Source organism: Sitophilus oryzae, unplaced genomic scaffold (genome assembly GCF_002938485.1).
Source record: "Sitophilus oryzae breed Bouriz unplaced genomic scaffold, Soryzae_2.0 scaffold_1420_pilon_pilon, whole genome shotgun sequence".
Taxonomy (NCBI): Eukaryota; Metazoa; Arthropoda; class Insecta; order Coleoptera; family Curculionidae; genus Sitophilus; species Sitophilus oryzae.
Genome location: NW_022146083.1, coordinates 1,530,713 through 1,552,204, shown reverse-complemented (window position 1 = coordinate 1,552,204; position 21,492 = coordinate 1,530,713). Strand labels below are relative to the sequence as shown.

Below are 21,492 nucleotides of genomic sequence, written 5' to 3'. Positions count from 1 at the left end.
TTTTTCTTCGTTTTTTTAAATGGAACACCCTGTATATTATTTTTTCAATAGATGGAGAATTGAAAAGTAAACATTTTTCGAATTTAAAGTATTTTAAAATTTTTAACGGTTTCGCAGATATTTGGAGTATTTATTACATATGGCTCTAGCAACGCAGATTTAAGACAAAAGATCATTAGTTGGCTTTGAAAAATAAGTCTTACAGTATAATTATGTTGTAATCTAACTTCCAAGTTATTTTAGTACCAGAAATAGATAAAAAAAAACTTTGAACGACTAAAATCCTTTAATGCCTTAACGTTTAATGAATATCCGCATTTGGCTTTCAAGAAACGTAGATTGCTATGTCAAAATTTACAATAGTTGTCAGTTTATATGACACAATAGTTTTTCATTTAATTCAGTTAACTGTTAACATAATTGAAAAGTATATTAATTTTTAAATATTCAGTAGATTGTGAATGTAAAATGAATTTTAGCAAAGATGAACTTGTTGATATGATATTTGTATTGGGCGAAAGCGAAAAAAATTGTTTACTAGCAAGTAAGCTGTATGCTTGTCGGTATCCTGAAAGAAGGCATCCTGAAGAGGTTAGTTTTAGAGAAGACTCTTTGACAGATTTACTGACACTGGAAGCGTGATCTATAAAAAAGAGGAACGAAGGAAGTATGTCACCAAAGAAGAAAATCAGTTAAATGTATTTTTAACTGTAGAGGAAGATCCAAATTCGTTTCAAAAAGAAATCAGCGCAGCAACTGGCGTAAATGAAAGGACGGTTCGGAGAATATTAAAAAAATATCGTTACCATCCTTACCATTACCAACTCCATCAGAGCCTAACAGAAAACGATTTTCAAAATAGAACGGAATTTTGTAATTGGGCAAGATTTAAAGTACAAGAAAATGCTAATTTTTTTACGGAAGTTTTCTTTACCGATGAGGCCACATTTTACAAAACTGGATGCGTAAATAAGCATAATTTTCATTATTATGCTACTGAAAATCCACGACTAATTAGGCAAGTGGATTATCAGCACTCGTGGTCATTAAATGTCTGGGGTGGAATTATTGGTGAACTAATAATAGGTTTTTTTTGATAACCATCTCACCGGCGAAATTTACTTAAATTTTCTAAGAAACGAATTTCCACGGTTAATTTTGAATATTCCTAGACATATCAGAGACAGAATGTGGCTGCAACAAGATGGTGCGCCACCACATTACGCTCTAGAAGTACGTGACCACCTTGATAATGTTTTTCCGAGACGATGGATAGGAAGAGGCGGACCAGTCGGCTGGCCAGCCAGATCTCCCGATTTGACCAAATTAGATTTTTTTTGTGGGGATATGTAAAAGAAATTGTGTATAAGGAATTGCCTACAACCAAAGAAAATATGCGACAAAGAATTACAGATGCGTTTACCCGCATTACACCTGCAATTTTACGAAATGTTGACATATCTTTTAGAAATAGGATAGAAATGTGTTTAAACCAAGGACATTTTGAACATTTATTATAAACAATTACGTTTTTTGGTAGTTTAAGGTAGTAGTGTAAAGTATATTAGTTTTTTTTTATTGAATACTTTTTTCTATTATTGTTATTTTTCTATTAGAAGGCAGCAAATTGAGAACTTACTAAAAAAATGTTAAGGTAATATTTTCATCAACGCAACCTACATCTGTTGAAAGCCTAAAGTGAATATTTATTAAAACATTTTTGTCCTTTGGCCTATAAGCCTTTTAATGTTTTGATATTTAAGGATTTATTTCTGACACTAAACCTACTTGAAAGTTAGATTACAATATAATTATACTGTAATACTTATTTTTCAAAGCCAACTAATGATTTTTTTCTTCACAACCAAACCAAACCAAGCCAAAAATGCAATAATATACAGGGTGTTCCATTTAAAAAAAATCATCAAAATCCACTCAAACTTTTTTGAGCCACCCTATAGAGGTTAAAATATTTTCCAGAAATACATCCTAGTACATACTATAGATTAGCACTTAAATGAAATTCCTAAGTTTTTTATTCTACGAGCTACAGATGCCCGACACACTATTGCCGGACCCTGTATAACGAGCACTTTGTTTACACACTTGTTTCGTCGAACTGCTTGAATCAATTTTTGCTTTTGATCTTTTGATCAAATCGGTGTGAGAAACTATGAAGCTATAAAATGTTGTCTCGAGAGAGTTGAATAACCGGGAAAGTTGAATTATAGAATGTTATTGCACCCAACAACGCCCTAATTACGCTCTAGTACGAATTCTTTTTCACTTATTTTTTTTTTTATGTAACCTTTTATATATGTATGTACCGTATAATGGAAATAAAAACGGCGTGAAGAAGGGTCAAAAATGACGACCAATAATTATATTCACCATGTAATTTAACATAACAGCGATTTCATTTCCAAGTCAACTCTGACGCCCTTTTTTCTGGATCGAATAGCCGAGCCGTAGCGAAATAGCTAATCGCAGCTAAAACGCAGTTATTAGGAAGCTAAATATTTTACTAACTTTCCATGTTTGTCTGGTACAATAAATCCTCGAGGTCCAGGTCGGTTAGCCGCTCCTGCCCAGAAAAATGTGTCGGCTCCATTTCCATCATAACGGAAAGATGTTAGAAGCAAAGTGTATTTATCTACGAGGAGACGTTATAACCCACAAAATTCTAAAAGTTACTGGTTTGTGGAAGTATGCTTTGGAATTAAATAAGACAATAGAAAATTTCATTAATGACTTATATTTAATTAACAATTATAAACAATCAATGTAATTGGCTGTGACAGTCTCGATTATATGAGATTAGATATGCAACTGGAATACTTAAGTGTTTCTGCTTCGGTTGGTTGGGAGAAAGGCCTCACCCTCTTCGCTGCACTCGTCCGCTGGTGGGTAGCGTGATTGTCCGGCTAACGTTGGAGAGCTTGTGAGACTCCACCAGTCTCAGTGCGTGAGCTACTTATGGGGAGGGTCAATTCTCGTATCTTCCTAGAAGATAACAAACAGCAGTATTCTACTCAACACAATTGATAAGTACCCAGTTTTGTGGTGGTGTTCTAAATTACCAATTGAACTGTCTGTTGGTTGCCAATGAAGGTACAATAAAAATAACTTATGATTAAACAACATATTAGTGATTCAAATAACCAATAATCAATATCTAAATCCAACTACGAATTATTATAATAAAAATTGTAATTAAAATTTAAAAAAAGAAAATAGGCAATGACAGTTTAAATTAAGTTATAGTTGAAAAGATTGTCCAAATTATTTAAAGAATATAAAGAATTTAAATATAGAATTATAAAAAAAATATAAAAGAGAAATATTTTGCTCTCTCTCTCTCTAGAAAATTCCAGACCACCACAATCACTTCGGTACGACTTGAAAAAAAATATATATTGTTACAGTAAATTATTTGATTTAATTTGTAGACACGTGTAAAAAGAATAAAAAAAAATATGTAAGATAAAAAAAACTAGAAATATATGAAAATTTAAATTAGAACAAAAGTTAATACTAAAATGCGATATTAAAAGATAAATTAAAAAACTAGATAGAAAGATAAAGGTAAATAGAAAGATAGGATAAGATACGAAAAACGATAAATGCGGCAATTCGACAGATAAAAACTAAAAGAAAAGAGATGTCACTCCAGGAACAAAGATAATGCATCCGCCAAATAAGATAAAGATAAGGTAAGGTAAATTTGGCAGATACGAGGTAAAGATACGTTCCCTAGAGTGACCCAAAAACAACAAAAAACAAAAATCTATCTGTCGAATGGCCTGCCAATAGACACCACCACTACAGGGTCCAGATAAAACAAGAGTTGCCTTCTGGCAAGCAAGGATTCGTTAAAGGTGACATAAGTCGTATAATATAAATATTATAAAAAAATCCTTACTTACCAGAGTCCCTCCTGGTTCGTCTCTGAGAGTACTCCTGCAGTGATTGATTCTATTTATGGCCCCTGGCTAAATCGAACACCTCTGCGGGTTCCTGTGCGACAGCTTGCGTCTCAGTACTAAATAAAAGTTAAAGGTATTAGAAAAAATTTTACAAAACTACCATACACGTGCTACTAAGATAAGAAGATAAAGAAATGATGATAAAAAAAATGAACTGTGAGATAAAAAGATAAAATAGAAAAAGGAATTTAAAGTTACAAGCTAATTAAATAATTAAATCAAATAATTAAATCATATTAGATATTAAGAAATGTTTAAAAAAATAAAACTAATAAATAATTTCCAAGTCGTACTTCGTGCCGGTGTCTGGAAAAAAAACTAGGTGTTTAAGCAAAGAAGATCGAGATGAGAGAGCGTGATTTTCGGCAAAACAAGTCCCTTTATAGAATTCTCCCATTCATTTAGACATGCGTTAAGTACCAAATGTCAATATAAAAATTTATAATTAATAGTAAAAATAATAAATACGATAAAATTTCCTACATACCTTCAAAAAAAAATGTGTGTAACAATTGCATCTTAATTATTTAACACTAAACAAAATATTAATAATAAACCTTCGTTTTCATTAAAAATAAACTAATTATTATCGGTAACCCATAGGCAACCAGAAAATATATAAAATATTTAAACAATTTAAACTAACAACCATCGCTAGTGATGTGTACCACTATCGAGGTTCCGCAAAAAAATCGATAATATATAAAAAAACGGATAAACGATATAAAAGGAAAAATGTAACGAAAATATTTTCGTTACAACGTTTATGTTGTCTCCTGAAACCTGATAATAGGAATTTAGTTTTCCAATCAATTTTCCTTTGTATGGTCCGTCATCGTCTTGGCAAATTCCTAATAAAATTATATAAATTAATGAAATCAAAGATGACTTTTTTGGATAAATCAAAGATAGTCTATTGAACCTAGAAATTAGAAAGATAAAATATATTTATTTAGGTCAATATGACAATTGGATTTTGAGCTAAAGAAAATTAATTTATTATAATTACTTTGTTTAATTTCGAATATATTTCCAATAAAACACATTTTTAAGAAATCGAACGTATCCTGGAAATAGCTGTTTTTTGTTAGATTTGGGTCAAATACACCCAAAACAGCGTTACATCACACAAACCTCGTACCTTAGTGTTTTATTGTCTCAATAACTGCACTAGCAAAAAACTAAAATACTTATGACAAAACCACGATTTCCATATTATTTTCATGCGATCGACATGACGGCCGGCGGCGTGAAATAAGTACTGATAATTTCTGATTTTTGCCGTTGAAGCGCTGCGGTCGGAATTTGTTGAAATCAACTGAAATGCTCCAAGCCTATACCGAGTGAACCATATGGATAGTTATAAACTAAATAATAAAGTAAATACTTACTAGTTTATTTAAATATATTTCGTATTTTGAAATTAGGGGCGGAACCATTCTACTTTTTTGAATTAAAAAAGCAAATTTTGGAAATAAGGTCTATTATGATTAGGTTTTTATTGTTAATTTTTTTTCCTTTTGTACACTCAGAAAATTTTGTGTGTGCGGCGTAAAAAATTGTTATATATTTTTATTTCTAGCTCAGTTTTCATGATTTTTTTATTAAACTCTATCAACCTTAATTCGTAAATTCCATTTTTATGACCAGTGACCTTCACTGAAATGCTCCAAGCCTATACCGAGTGAACCATATGGATAGTTATAAACTAAATAATAAAGTAAATACTTACTAGTTTATTTAAATATATTTCGTATTTTGAAATTAGGGGCGGAACCATTCTACTTTTGAATTAAAAAGCAAATTTTGGAAATAAGGTCTATTATGATTAGGTTTTTTATTGTTAATTTTTTTTCCTTTTTGTACACTCAGAAAATTTTGTGTGTGCGGCGTAAAAAAATTGTTATATATTTTTTATTTCTAGCTCAGTTTTCATGATTTTTTTTATTAAACTCTATCAACCTTAATTCGTAAATTCCATTTTTTATGACCAGTGACCTTCACTGAAATGCTCCAAGCCTATACCGAGTGAACCATATGGATAGTTATAAACTAAATAATAAAGTAAATACTTACTAGTTTATTTAAATATATTTCGTATTTTGAAATTAGGGGCGGAACCATTCTACTTTTTGAATTAAAAAGCAAATTTTGGAAATAAGGTCTATTATGATTAGGTTTTTATTGTTAATTTTTTTTTTCCTTTTGTACACTCTAGAAAATTTTGTGTGTGCGGCGTAAAAAATTGTTATATATTTTTATTTCTAGCTCAGTTTTCATGATTTTTTTATTAAACTCTATCAACCTTAATTCGTAAATTCCATTTTTATGACCAGTGACCTTCACTGAAATGCTCCAAGCCTATACCGAGTGAACCAATAGTTATAAACTAAATAATAAAGTAAATACTTTACTAGTTTATTTAAATATATTTCGTATTTTGAAATTAGGGCGGAACCATTCTACTTTTTGAATTAAAAAAAGCAAATTTTGGAAATAAGGTCTATTATGATTAGGTTTTTATTGTTAATTTTTTTCCTTTTGTACACTCAGAAAATTTTGTGTGTGCGGCGTAAAAAAATTGTTATATATTTTTTATTTCTAGCTCAGTTTTCATGATTTTTTTTATTAAACTCTATCAACCTTAATTCGTAAATTCCATTTTTTATGACCAGTGACCTTCACTGAAATGCTCCAAGCCTATACCGAGTGAACCATATGGATAGTTATAAACTAAATAATAAAGTAAATACTTACTAGTTTATTTAAATATATTTCGTATTTTGAAATTAGGGAGTGGAACCATTCTACTTTTTTGAATTAAAAAAGCAAATTTTGGAAATAAGGTCTATTATGATTAGGTTTTTTATTGTTAATTTTTTTTCCTTTTTGTACACTCAGAAAATTTTGTGTGTGCGGCGTAAAAAAATTGTTATATATTTTTTATTTCTAGCTCAGTTTTCATGATTGTTTTTATTAAACTCTATCAACCTTAATTCGTAAATTCCATTTTTTATGACCAGTGACCTTCACTGAAATGCTCCAAGCCTATACCGAGTGAACCATATGGATAGTTATAAACTAAATAATAAAGTAAATACTTACTAGTTTATTTAAATATATTTCGTATTTTGAAATTAGGGGCGGAACCATTCTACTTTTTTGAATTAAAAAAGCAAATTTTGGAAATAAGGTCTATTTTGATTAGGTTTTTTATTGTTAATTTTTTTTCCTTTTTGTACACTCAGAAAATTTTGTGTGTGCGGCGTAAAAAAATTGTTATATATTTTTTATTTCTAGCTCAGTTTTCATGATTTTTTTATTAAACTCTATCAACCTTAATTCGTAAATTCCATTTTTTATAACTTTTATTATTTAACTATTGAGCATAATAATACAGTTCCACAGCAAATTTTTAATTAATTAATAATTATCAATTAATACAGTACAAATTTGCACCTTGTGCAATCATTTTGTGAGCAAATTTTTCTAAAATATTATTTTTCGCCCAGAATCATGTCTCCTCAGCAAAATAGTATATTATTTTATTAGGAGTAAAAATGGTACTTCTTGTGGCGAGGCTGTACGTTTCACATAGAGCCGAGGCACAAAAAGACATTTTTACTCCGAATAGAAAATTACCAACAGATATTCAGGCTGAGGCGACAAAAGGTCATATCCAAACTACTCCCATTTAAATCCCGAATAAATTATGAAAAGGAATACAAAAATTTTCAAAAATGGAAGCAATTAAAAAACGTGCTAGAAGAAATAAAGTTTTTAACCTATCCTCGCCTGTTAAAGTATCATTTAATCTACCCTGGCGGTTAAAGTACTATTTTATCTACTATTTTTGATAGATATAAGGCAATTAATGCAGTCGCTATGGAAAAAGTTATCTCCTGTTTTTCATATTTCTATATGCAAAATATAAAAGACAACCTTTGTAACTTCTATAAAAATAAAGTTTTAGGTGTAATTAAGATATTAATAATATCACTTTCAGTTGGAAATGTATTTTGTATGCTTAAAATTATTAATTAAATTACATTCTAACTTTATTCAAAACACCACGACGAAACTACTTTAAAGGCACCCTTCCTATTATTTGGCTACGAGCACGCGGTAATCTACAGAAACGTGTTTACCTTTCCGTTCTATTGTTGGGCGTCAGATCTTCGCTCTACCTTTCCCTTTTCCTAATTTAAATATTTCAATCAATCATTCCGCACCGCCGGTATTTGTTCGAAACGCTCTCTCGAAACCAAACAAAGGAAACCTCAATATATACAGTTAATCTAGATGGCGTAAATAATTAGGTCTACGTCGGGAGTAGCAAGAGTCGATATATAGAGTGATCGAATTTACCGTGTAAAAGAAACACGGGTTATAGATGGTTATCTTGAAAATGTCAAATATTATCTTCCCAGAAAATTTAATGTAAAAGTTGTATTAGACTTTTTTGAAGTTAAATTTGTACTTCTTTCTAGAATTTCTAGAAATATTTAGAATTGGCATTTAAAAGTTATTTGCAAAAATCTGCATTCAAATTAGTGAAATGTGTAATACGACTCTACTTATATTTTTTGGTACTAATTTGGTATTTTTGGTACTAATTTGATATTATTTGGTAATAAACTGGTATTATTTGGTAATAACCTGGTTTTATTTGGTATTAAACAGGTATGTTGTTGCACATTTGGCAACGCTGGATTGGACGCACGTGGCGACGACGGCCGGGAAACTGATTGCATCATTTCTAGCCCATTTGCATCTAAAGCTAATACTGAAAAATATCTGGAATCTAAAGGTGCTTTGACAAAATCGGTTAGTTCTAGAAGTCTTTCAGAAGATACCACTCTACATGTTTTGGGAACTGATTATACCCAAGAACATAATATAGTTTCTAAAATACAAAAGCAATGGTTAAAGTCATAAATTGGTGGAGTTAAAGTCAAAAATCGCAGCACTCTAAACAGAAATAGTCTGTTTAATATCATTATTTTTAGCACATCAATTTTACTTCCAAATTCTACTGCAAACTTCGAGACAAACTCGATTTCAGGATCGACTTTAATATGCAAAATAACCTGCTTTTGTAAAAAGCAAGTAACTTTACAAATAAAATATCATCCTTCTACAAAAACCACAAAAACAAGAGTTACAAAGGCACGCTGGGTATATAAGCTCAAATTTTCAAACACACTTGATAAAGCATTTTGATATAACAAATAAATTATTTATACCAAAATTAGTAATAATCGCAGTATTAAATACGAGGTTAAATCAGAGGTAAGCAATAATTCTTCAAATACCTCTGAGGCACAACCAAAAATAACTTCATTTCTAAAAAAAAGCCTTCTACCGAGCCTTCTACGGAAAATACCGAGGAAATTACAGAGGCATGCAAATCCTCATGTAGCAAAATTGTACCCCTGATCTAATATGTAGGCTCCCTGTAATCAAAGAAATCCTAAAGAAATCTAATGAAGCCTCGGAACTACCCTTATCAGCCGCCACTTCAGCCATACCATCCACAAGCAATAATAATTATCTCCCGATGTTACCCCTTACTACCATTATCAGCTGCCGCTTCAACCTTACCGTCAACAAGCAACAATTCAATTTGGAAGTCTACAAAATACAGCCGCTCGCAAAGGAATAAAAGAAAATTGAAAAGTTTCCAGTATAATCAACCTCTTATAACCAACTTTATTTCGATATTAGAGAAAATAAATTCTACTCTTAAGGAAAATAGAGAAATATTGAAAGCTTTTAAGGAAACGGTGATGGTTTGTCTAAATGAACCCGAGAATGAATCTGATGAGAATAAGCCAGAATCGAGGCCAGAATCAATGCCAGCAAACAAATTTTTAAACATGATGCTTAAGAGAGATTTTGGTACTAATTTGGTATTTTTTTTAGAAATAATTTGGTATTATTTGGTAATAAACTTGTATTATTTGGTAATAACCTGGTTTTATTTGGTATTAAACAGGTATGTTGTTGCACATTTGGCAACGCTGGATTGGACGCACGTGGCGACGACGGCCGGGAAACTGATTGCATCATTTCTAGCCCATTTGCATCTAAAGCTAATACTGAAAAATATCTGGAATCTAAAGGTGCTTTGACAAAATCGGTTAGTTCTAGAAGTCTTTCAGAAGATACCACTCTACATGTTTTGGGAACTGATTATACCCAAGAACATAATATAGTTTCTAAAATACAAAAGCAATGGTTAAAGTCATAAATTGGTGGAGTTAAAGTCAAAAATCGCAGCACTCTAAACAGAAATAGTCTGTTTAATATCATTATTTTTAGCACATCAATTTTACTTCCAAATTCTACTGCAAACTTCGAGACAAACTCGATTTCAGGATCGACTTTAATATGCAAAATAACCTGCTTTTGTAAAAAGCAAGTAACTTTACAAATAAAATATCATCCTTCTACAAAAACCACAAAAACAAGAGTTACAAAGGCACGCTGGGTATATAAGCTCAAATTTTCAAACACACTTGATAAAGCATTTTGATATAACAAATAAATTATTTATACCAAAAATTAGTAATAATCGCAGTATTAAATACGAGGTTAAATCAGAGGTAAGCAATAATTCTTCAAATACCTCTGAGGCACAACCAAAAATAACTTCATTTCTAAAAAAAGCCTTCTACCGAGCCTTCTACGGAAAATACCGAGGAAATTACAGAGGCATGCAAATCCTCATGTAGCAAAATTGTACCCCCTGATCTAATATGTGAAGCTCCCTGTAATCAAAGAAATCCTAAAGAAATCCTAATGAAGCCTCGGAACTACCCTTATCAGCCGCCACTTCAGCCATACCATCCACAAGCAATAATAATTATCTCCCCGATGTTACCCCTTTACTACCATTATCAGCTGCCGCTTCAACCTTACCGTCAACAAGCAACAATTCAATTTGGAAGTCTACAAAATACAGCCGCTCGCAAAGGAATAAAAGAAAAATTGAAAAGTTTCAGTATAATCAACCTCTTATAACCAACTTTATTTCGATATTAGAGAAAATAAATTCTACTCTTAAGGAAAATAGAGAAATATTGAAAGCTTTTAAGGAAACGGTGATGGTTTGTCTAAATGAACCCGAGAATGAATCTGATGAGAATAAGCCAGAATCGAGGCCAGAATCAATGCCAGCAAACAAATTTTTAAACATGATGCTTAAGAGAGATTTTGGTACTAATTTGGTATTTTTTTTAGAAATAATTTGGTATTATTTGGTAATAAACTTGTATTATTTGGTAATAACCTGGTTTTATTTGGTATTAAACTGGTATTAAACAGGTATTTTGTTGGACATCTGGCAACGCTGGATTGGACGCACGTGGCGACCACAGCCGGGAAGCTGATTGCATCATTTCTAGCCCATTTGCATCTAAAGCTAATACTGAAAAATATCTGGAATCTAAAGGTGCTTTGACAAAATCGCTTAGTTCTGGAAGTCTTTCAGAAGATACCACTCTACATGTTTTGGAAACTGATTATACCCAAGAACATAATATAGTTTCTAAAATTCAAAAGCAATGGTTAAAGTCAAAATTGGTGGAGTTAAAGTCAAAAAATCGGAGCACTCTAAACAGAAATAGTCTGTTTAATAACATTATTTTTAGCATATCAATTTTACTTCCAAATTCTACTGCAAACTTCGAGGCAAACTCGATTTCAGGATCGACTTTAATATGCAAAATAACCTGCTTTTGTAAAAAGCAAGTAACTTACAAATAAAATATCATCCTTCTACAAAACCACAAAACAAGAGTTACAAAGGCACGCTGGGTATATAAGCTCAAATTTTCAAACACACTTGATAAAGCATTTTGATATAACAAATAAATTATTTATACCAAAAATTAGTAATAATCGCAGTGTTAATTACGAGGTTAAATCAGAGGTAAGCAATAATTCTTCATATACCTCTGAGGCACAACCAAAAATAACTTCATTTCTAAAAAAGCCTTCTACCGAGCCTTCTACGGAAAATACCGAGGAAATTACAGAGGCATGCAAATCCTCATGTAGCAAAATTGTACCCCTAATCTAATATGTGAAGCTCCTGTAATCAAAGAAATCCTAAAAGAAATCCTAATGAAGCCTCGGAACTACCCCCTTATCAGCCGCCACTTCAGCCATACCATCCACAAGCAATAATAATTATCTCCCCGATGTTACTCCTTTACTGCCATTATCAGCTGCCGCTTCAACCTTACCGTCAACAAGCAATAATTCAATTTGGAAGTCTACAAAATACAGCCGCTCGCAAAGGAATAAAAGAAAAATTGAAAAGTTTCAGTACAATCAACCTCTTATAACCAACTTTATTTCGATATTAGAGAAAATAAATTCTACTCTTAAGGAAAATAGAGAAATATCGAAAGCTCTTAAGGAAACGGTGATGGTTTGTCTAAATGAACCCGAGAATGAACCTGATGAGAATAAGCCAGAATCGAGGCCAGAATCAATGCCAGCAAACAAATTTTTAAACATGTTGCTTAAGAGAGATTTTGGTACTAATTTGGTATTTTTTTGGAAATAATTTGGTATTATTTGGTAATAAACTGGTATTATTTGGTAATAACCTGGTTTTATTTGGTATTAAACTGGTATTAAACAGGTATTTTGTTGGACATCTGGCAACGCTGGATTGGACGCACGTGGCGACCACAGCCGGGAAGCTGATTGCATCATTTCTAGCCCATTTGCATCTAAAGCTAATACTGAAAAATATCTGGAATCTAAAGGTGCTTTGACAAAATCGTTTAGTTCTGGAAGTCTTTCAGAATATACCACTCTACATGTTTTGGAAAGTAATTATACCCAAGAAAATAATATAGTTTGTAAAATACAAAAGCAATTGTTAAAGTCAAAAATCGGAGCACTCTGAACTGCAATAGTCTGTTTAATAATATTATTTTTAGCACATCAATTTTACTTCCAAATTTTACTGCAACCTTCGAGGCAAACTCGACTTCAGGATCGACTTTAATATGCAAAATAGTAGACTTAATATGCAAATCTAATTTGGTATTTTTTTGAAAATAATTTGGTATTTTTGGTACTTTTTTCCCAAAATTGGTATTTATTGTACATCATTTTTGGCAGCGGTTTGCCCCTCGTAGAAAACCCTGTCTTTTAATTTCCAGAATGCGTTTGAGGCGCTGCTAATCCTGTGTTGAATTTCAGAGTCGATATTGACCTTTTCTGAAATGAAACTGCCGAGATAATTGTTGATTCTACCTTATAATCGATCGTTTCCATACATATCAGCGAACCGTGTGTATTTAGCAAGAGCTGCCATACTTGAAAAATTTTACTCGTTGTTCAAACCAAACCAAAACATTCTAACGGCGATCTTTCTTTCCTCGATTCACTATACCGTCAGCGGTATTTAGCCAGTTTGAGAAAAAATATCCAGAAACTAGGTTCAATAATTTATTAAAAAATGTATTATACAAAACCTCTCTGTCGCTCTTTAAAAAAACATTAGCCGTCTGCCAACCGAGAGAGACTCGGTCTCGATACGATTTCCATTAATATTTGAGGAGCGTCGCCGGCGTCTAAATTGGACGCGCCCGACGCCCGAATCGACGTCGCGGTCGCCGGTTTTGCTCTGCGCGAAATTATTTTAAAATCAGCCGCTCGATTAGCCAATTAGGGTGGCGAATTTATTTTTTCCGCTTCATTTCGCTTGAGATACATTATAGAGCAGCTGAAAAACGAGCTCAGTTTTAACATAAAACTTTTAATAGAAATTAGAAATATTCGATGAAAAGCACCACCATGGTATTTATGTATAAAAAAAATTAGATAACATATTTATCATAATTTTTAGAGTTCTGATTCACATTTTATTACAAAATAAAATATGGGAGTGAACGATTTTTTATAAAACTTTTTGCATTGTATTGTTAATAAGATATATTACAAAGTTTACCTATTTAAATTCGTTGCTTTCACTTCACTATTTAATTAAACACACATATACAAATCCATACACATACAAGATGGCTCCGTGTTCCGAAAAAGCTCTGTATCAGGATTCCTATTTGAGATTTTCACTCCAAACGTTTTACAAAATATGTGTTTAATAGTAGTTTACATTTCAAAAATATTTTTATAGATATACAGGGTGAGTCAAATATATTTTTACACTTAAGTTTTAGTTTTTCAAATTAAATGCTCTATATTTGTTTAGTTCGGTGAATTTGCTATAAAATTCCGGTTCCAAAAATATATTTATACCACAAAATATACTGAGTGGTTTTTGAATTATGTCCACGTTCATTGAGGACGTCAATCTAGACGTCCAGGAACATTCGTATGAGAACTTCCAATCGAGACGATCGACTTATTGTAAGTTTATCGCTAAGAAACCGCCGTTTGCCAGTTTTTCAAATTTATAATAAATTGCACATATTAACTAATAGACTATAAGAAGAAGGCTAAATGAAGACCAGAACTTACTAGATCTGTTGACTAGGACCAAAAGCAAAAGCATGGTCTTAATGTAAAAATTACGGAAAAATGTTAACATGTTCTTCAAAAACGAATATCTTCAACAAAAATAATGCTAATGAGATGAACCAAAAAACATCTATCATCTATCGAGAAAGGATGTATCTAGATGATAAAATGATTTTTAAATTTCTTCTACATGTTCCACAGGATGTTTCAAGCTTTCACCAAAATATCAACATTTTGTTTTTCCTTGTATAATTAACTGATGGGTAGCTTCGTTTTTAACTTAGGAAGACAAAAATAGTAGATAAAAAGCTTTCTAGATGGTTTGATAACGTCCACTCTGAATGAAATGCAGTGCAAACTAAGATCTAGTAACTTATCAAAAGTTACTTCATTGTATAATGACTGTAGATTCACAATAGATGTTTCTTATGGTAGTGTAGTTTAATATTAATTCCGTACAATTCCAAATTATATATTTGATTCTGATTATTTTACTTATTTACACCTATTTCTTACGTACATATTATAAATTTTCAAGTGAAACATATTATGTAAACAAAATTAGTTCAAAAGCTCATTAAAACGATTTACTCGGGACAATTTTAGCAACAAAGTGATAAAGACGCGTAATGGTCGCATGCACATTAAATTGCGCCATTCCGCTAAGCCGAGGTAACGGGAATCGAGTTATTGTCACGAACGGCCCGTTCGAACGCGTTAAATTACCATAGAGGGCCAGCACGTGTCGCCATTTAAGCTTGTAAGATGCAAGATCGAACATGTCATTGTCTATTGGCATGTATAACCGCGAACTATCTATTAATATTGTGTGTTTAATAGATTTTCGTATAAGTAGGTACGTCTATGATTTTTAATCTGGAAATTATATATTATGTGCAAGAAAATGCTAATCAGGACCCTAAAAATTATGATAAAGTTTAAAAAATACCGTATGTTGAAGAAAAAACGACGTCAAAGACGATTGAGAAATGACAACCATTGATAAAGTTACCGAACCATTAAAAATAAAAAAGAATACGGATCAAGTAAATGACGTCAAGGGCTTACTTAAAGTAACTCGTTTTAATGAGCTTTAATACTAATTTTGTTACGTACTATGTTTCACTTGATCTACTGGTATTTACGCAAAAAGTAGATGTAAATAACGTAAAACAATCCGTATCAATAATAATATACTTCGGAATTGTGCGGTTTTAATATTAAACTGCATTATTAGCGAAGTAATTTAACCAAAAAGAACATATTTTATCATACATAAAAGAAAACACTTCACTACAGCCCGAAATAAGAAATAATTTGACAATTTGCTCAATAGTTGTATACAACTATTGAGCAAAAAAAAAATTTATACCTATAGGTCATTTTTTTTTTTTTTCATTATGACTCTACATCGTAGCCAATCCTCGTTTCAGATTATGAACGCCTATACAATGATTTTTATTAAAAATACAGGGTGAGTCATAAAGAGGTGCAAATATTTTTGGGGGTAGTATATTTCAACCCCACAAACACGATTATGATTTTTTTTCGCGAAATTTTTTTTGAGAATTTGAAATTTTTATTTTTGGATTTTTTTTAGTTTTAAGTTAAAAAACATAATTTCTTGATAACATGGTTGCAAGATCGGTAGTAAATTAAATTTACAACAGAGAAAACTCAGAAAAGATCCAGTGGTTCTCATAATTTAATAAAAAAAAATTTTGTGGAAATTTTCAAAGTAAAATAGCTCGGTTATTTTTGATTTATTTAAAAAACGGTAAAGAGGAAATATATGTTTCTTTCATCGAGATCTACCACCTCTAAAAATATTTACACTATTTTAGACTCATCCTGTATATCGAGCAACACAAGATTTATTTGCTTCACTCTATGCTAATTGAGCCAGAAGCTCTTAAAATCTAGTTATTATTGATCTATTACTACATCTTTTTCTTACTATCCTCAATCACCTGAAGTTTGGTATAATATTACTTTTACACTTTGTATAGCATCAGAATTTTTGTTAAGTTGGCAGTATTTTTGATATATAAATAAATTAGAATCCATTCTGATTAGAACAAGTGTGCTAGGAAGTAGACATTTTTTTTCTAAATTATGTCCTAAAATACATTTTGGAGAATGAGAGAAACACTGTATTATTCGAATATGTTGTAAAAACTACGTTTTTTCTATGTTATGAAAATAATCCACTTTTTGATTGTCTAACTTATCTATGTTTTCTTTTGCTTTCAGTGCCGCCAACCAAAATCGTCATTTCCAACGAGGAAACCGGCACCGCTCTGACATCTGTCGTGGGACCGTTTCCAGAAGGCGCTTCCTTCACTCTGCGCTGCGACGTTTCCGGAGGTAAGATTGACGGCTCCGGGAGCTCAGCGCCCCGGATTTTATTTCTTTCAGGCCGCGCCGGCATCATTGCGTCTTACTGTTATAGAAGTTTTTTACTGTTTGATCAAATAAAATCATTATGATATAATAGAGCTGAGTGAAATATGTCTAAGGACATTGTAATGTTATACACTTACTAGAGTTTCTGGAACTATTTTTTGAATTTCGGTAACACGCCTCAAAGGAACCGAGATTTTACAGTTTTCTCGGCATTTTCGGTATTAGCCAATTTTTGTTTAGTGATGGTGCAGTTCGTCAATCAGCAACTAAAGGATGGTTTCCAAAGTAAAATCTATAAAAATATTTTTTTTAATAAACAAGTTAATAAATTATTAAGTAATCTTTCATGAGAAAATTATCATCAACACAAACATAAACACAAGCGAAGAAAAAATATAGGTATATTAACGTTCACATTAAACAACATAAACCAAGGTAAATAAATTTGAAAAGAAATACTTATTCTACGATTTCCAATTATGGTATAGTGTCTCCCTAACATATTGAGATCATTTTTTTGTAGATGGGCCCATTGTTGGTCTATTGTTGGCTATGCGGGCCCAACTTATCCCTGCTAATTTCCTAATGTGTTCCCATCCCAGGTTTGGTCATCTTCTAGGTCTATTAATTCCTCTTGAGTACCATGCTGTATTTCTTGTGGTCCATGTGTTGTCAGTCCTTGTTGCCAGGTGTCCTATTCATTACTTTGAGAGATTTGATTCTGTAGAATACAGGGTCTTGTAACGTTTTAGCTATAAGCCTAGTCAGTAGCTACGGCTGTAAGGATTTATGGTATCGCTCTGTGGGAGCGCGCGCTGTCAACATCGCTTCTGTCAATTCTCTGTGATCTAACTTCACTTTTGGTTGGACCGTTTGGCCTCTTAGACGCCATTAGTCCCAGTGTTGAGAAATGGTGGTCATTTAAATCTGGCTGTATTATCTGAATCAGCTGCCATTTCGAAGCTACAGGTAAAGCTGAGTTATTTTCCTTTTAGATTCGATATTATTAGTGAATATTTTTAGGGTAGAGTTACGGATGTCCCAACTTGTATTTGTATTTGGCTGGCACGTTGGCGTCCCTTTGCTTTTGTCCTCCAGAATGTCATTTGGAAGAAAGGACAGATTGTTTATTATTTATTGAGCCCTCGGAAGTATTTCGAGGTAGGTTCATTTTGTTTATTAGACGGTGTTTGATTTTAAACAAGAGTTTCGTGTTCTTAGGGTCTTACGGACGGACATTGTCTTACGGACAAGTGTCCAAGGTATGGACTATTTTTCAAGGTCCTAGTAGTGTTCTCTTGTGCCACTATCTTATGGACGGATGTCCCATGGACAAGTGTCCCCAGTAGGATTGATTTGTCTTACACATAGAGTGCCCCAGCGTGGATGTGGCTTGAGCCCCGTGCTGCTTCACCCCCATTTCTAAGCCTGGATCGCCGACAGACAGTACAGAGATGCTAGACCTCCTCGCGCTGCTACTGTTTGAAGCAGGGTTACATAAAAGAACAGCTAAGTGTATATTTAAGTTCTAGTTTTGCATTTAACATCTAAAATGTTTTCAGTCTTAAACAGTAATGTACATTTTAAACAATAGCGTACATACTATATTTAGTGGTTAGATTATTAAGGCTATTTATGTCGATGCAGTAGTAAAAGTGTGATTTAGATTTTAGATTTCATAATATCACGCATTGTAATAGTATTACTTTCTATAGACATTATTATTACGCTATACTAACAGATGAATCACGAGATAGATTCTAGAATCTACAGGTTGCAACACATCTGATTTAACACCGTATAAATTTAACAATTTAAATAAAGTAATGCTACTTTTCCTATATTTTCTATAACGTTACACGCATTGTATTTTCTTTATAGTCTTTTCATAGAACGTATTTAATATTATTTACATATATAGTTTTACTCAATTGTACAATGCTATTTACCATCAGAATTCATCACGAATAAATATAGTCATTAGTTTTAAGTATTATACAACTGAGTTTTCTTTCTCTGTACATGCCTGGCGCCCAATATCTATACATCTTATGTTTATTATTATTGATTAATTTTCTCTCTAGTGAAATACCTTATCCACGACTGCTCTCCGATGAAAAGCTGCCGTTCGCAGTAGTAGTTGTTTAAAAAACGCTACAGTCTTAAATAAGTGCAAATATTTTCAGGGTTGGTAAATCTCGACAAAAGGAACATATTTTCTCCGGTTTTTCACCGTTTTTCAAGTACCTAAATCCAAAATAACTCAGTTATTTTACTTTAAAAATAAAAAAAATGCATATTTTTGCACATATTCTGAGAACCACTTGATCTTCTCAAGGTTTTCTTTATTGTAAATATTTAATCTGCTACGTATGCTTAATACCCTAAATACTACCTAACAAAAAGTAAAAAAAAATTTTTTTCAAAAAATCCCAAATTTTAAAAATCTTTTTTCCGCAAAAAAAAACTCATAAAAGTGTTTTGGGGGTCAAAATTATATTTTGACCCCTAAAAATATTTCCACTTATTTAAGACTCCCCCTGTATTATTACCTAGGTCTTTTTGTCGTATCCATTCTTTTTTTAGGACCTTTCTTTGTTATTCCAGCATATTTCGTCCCATTTAGCATATTATGCGACCTGCCGTGGTATGCGACCTGCCTTGGATATGATTGAATTTATTCCGTAATATTCTCCCTGCTAAATTAATTTTTCTGTTTATTTCTGACAAATTAGGCACATTTAAAAAAAAATTGACATTTTCAGCTGACAACGCACACTGCTGCTAGCCTTTCTGAAATAAACTTTTTTTTAGGGTTCCGTACCCGAAGGGCAAAAACGGGAACCCTATTACTTACTTCGCTGTCCGTCAGTCCGTCTGTCACAAAGCTCTATCTTATGAACCGTTATAGCTAGACAGTTGAAATTTTCACAGATAATGTATCTATGTTGCCGCTATAAGAACAAATACTAAAAACAGTATTAAATAAATATTTATAAATAAAAAAGTACTTTCACTAAACATTATCCCCAAGTAGCATCTATCTGACTTTGAACTAAATCTGACCTGAAGCGACGTCAGACTTTATGCAAATTTAGGTCGGGTGCTGGTGATACGACTGGTGACGTCGCTTTCCTATTAAAAGCCACGTCGTTGGATCCGAGTCGGCAAATCCAACGATCTGTCGACGTACAAAATAACAACGTACCATTTTTATTAATTTCCCAACGCGTCGTTCCCACGTTGGCTTGCACGACGTACATATACTTGAACTAGCCCGACGTCTACCCGTTGTCCGAATAGGATACGTCTCACTGATAATCTCTAAAGGAACGTCCAATTATATTTTGTTGTATTTTATGTTCATATTTATAACCTAATTTACGTATCTCTATTTACGTCCGTAAATACAACCCATTAAGTAGCATTTGCGACCTAATGAACATCATGAACATAACCTAATAAAAAGTTTTTGTAAACAAACTTAATTTTTTTATTATGCCTAAAAAACATTAAAAAGGCATTTAGACATTCATCTACATTTTACAAAAGGAAAGAAAAAAGGAAAGAGGTCGAGGCTTTTGCAAAATAATAATAGTAGTAGTGATGTCTTGCCTCCACCCGTAAATGCTTTTTTGCACTGGTGCATCTTAATTTCATTTTTTAGCTTAGGAAACCAGCAGACCCCATCCTCCTCCGACATGTGAGGTTAGGCTTAAAAAAGTGGCTGCCCATTTTTTTAAGGAGAAAACAAAAACTAAAATATAGTTGCACAAATCCACAAATCACTGATACGCAAAGTGAGGTTACGTGGCGTACGTTGGAATTATATACGTCATATAAGACGATTGCCGGTCGTCCGGTTTGATGACTTCGATCGTGTGAGACGACTAATGTTGGAGACCCGGTCGGAATTGGTATATTAGTAGTTCATATTAAGTCGGACACAGAAATCCGCCATTCTTAACACGTATCCGATTGTCAGCCATTTTAAAATCGTTTTTTGTTTTTAAAATTTATATTCACATTTCGATTTCTAGTAGAATAATATTGATAAAGTTGTGTTTGGGGGGAACCACAGTACAGTTTTATGATTAAACCAGCTAGAAAATTAAAAAAAAATTGTGAGTTACTTTTTTATAGATATTTTTATTTCATAAATCTACCTAATTTTGAAGGCGCTCGTTGTTTTCCGGAGTATTTTAACCAAATATATCAAGAAAGTGACTTCCGTTGACAAAACTGATGTCTGGATTAATGATTCAGAATTATTATAATATGAAATTAGATAGGCACTTATAGTTATATTCGAGGAGTGATTATGAATCCATTTGTAATTAGGTAGTTTGGTTAGGTTTTTATGTATTCTTGAGAGCAAATATGAAACCAAAAATAACGTAAGTGCTTAGCGACGAATTTTAAGTAACTAAAATCCAACGTAATATGACGTTGGTAATTGGTAGAATTACATTCCCTATTAGGTCAGATACCGACGTCGAGGCGACCCGAATCTGTATTCCCCATTTAGGTGCAAATAAGGGTCGTCAGGCGATCGAACCGACGTTGGTACCCGTTGAAGTACCCGTACTGCTAT

The 21,492-nt window shown here is 32.4% G+C and overlaps 1 protein-coding gene across 1 annotated transcript in view; it reads left to right on the top strand.

Moving 5' to 3' along the window:
• Positions 1–15,892: 15,892 nt before the first annotated feature.
• Positions 15,893–21,492, top strand: part of LOC115876219 (Down syndrome cell adhesion molecule-like protein 1) — a 337,865-nt gene continuing 332,265 nt past the window's right edge. Inside the window, 2 exon segments of the mRNA XM_030891919.1 lie at positions 15,893–15,905; positions 16,746–16,859. Of these exon segments, the coding sequence (XP_030747779.1) occupies positions 15,893–15,905; positions 16,746–16,859 (127 nt within the window).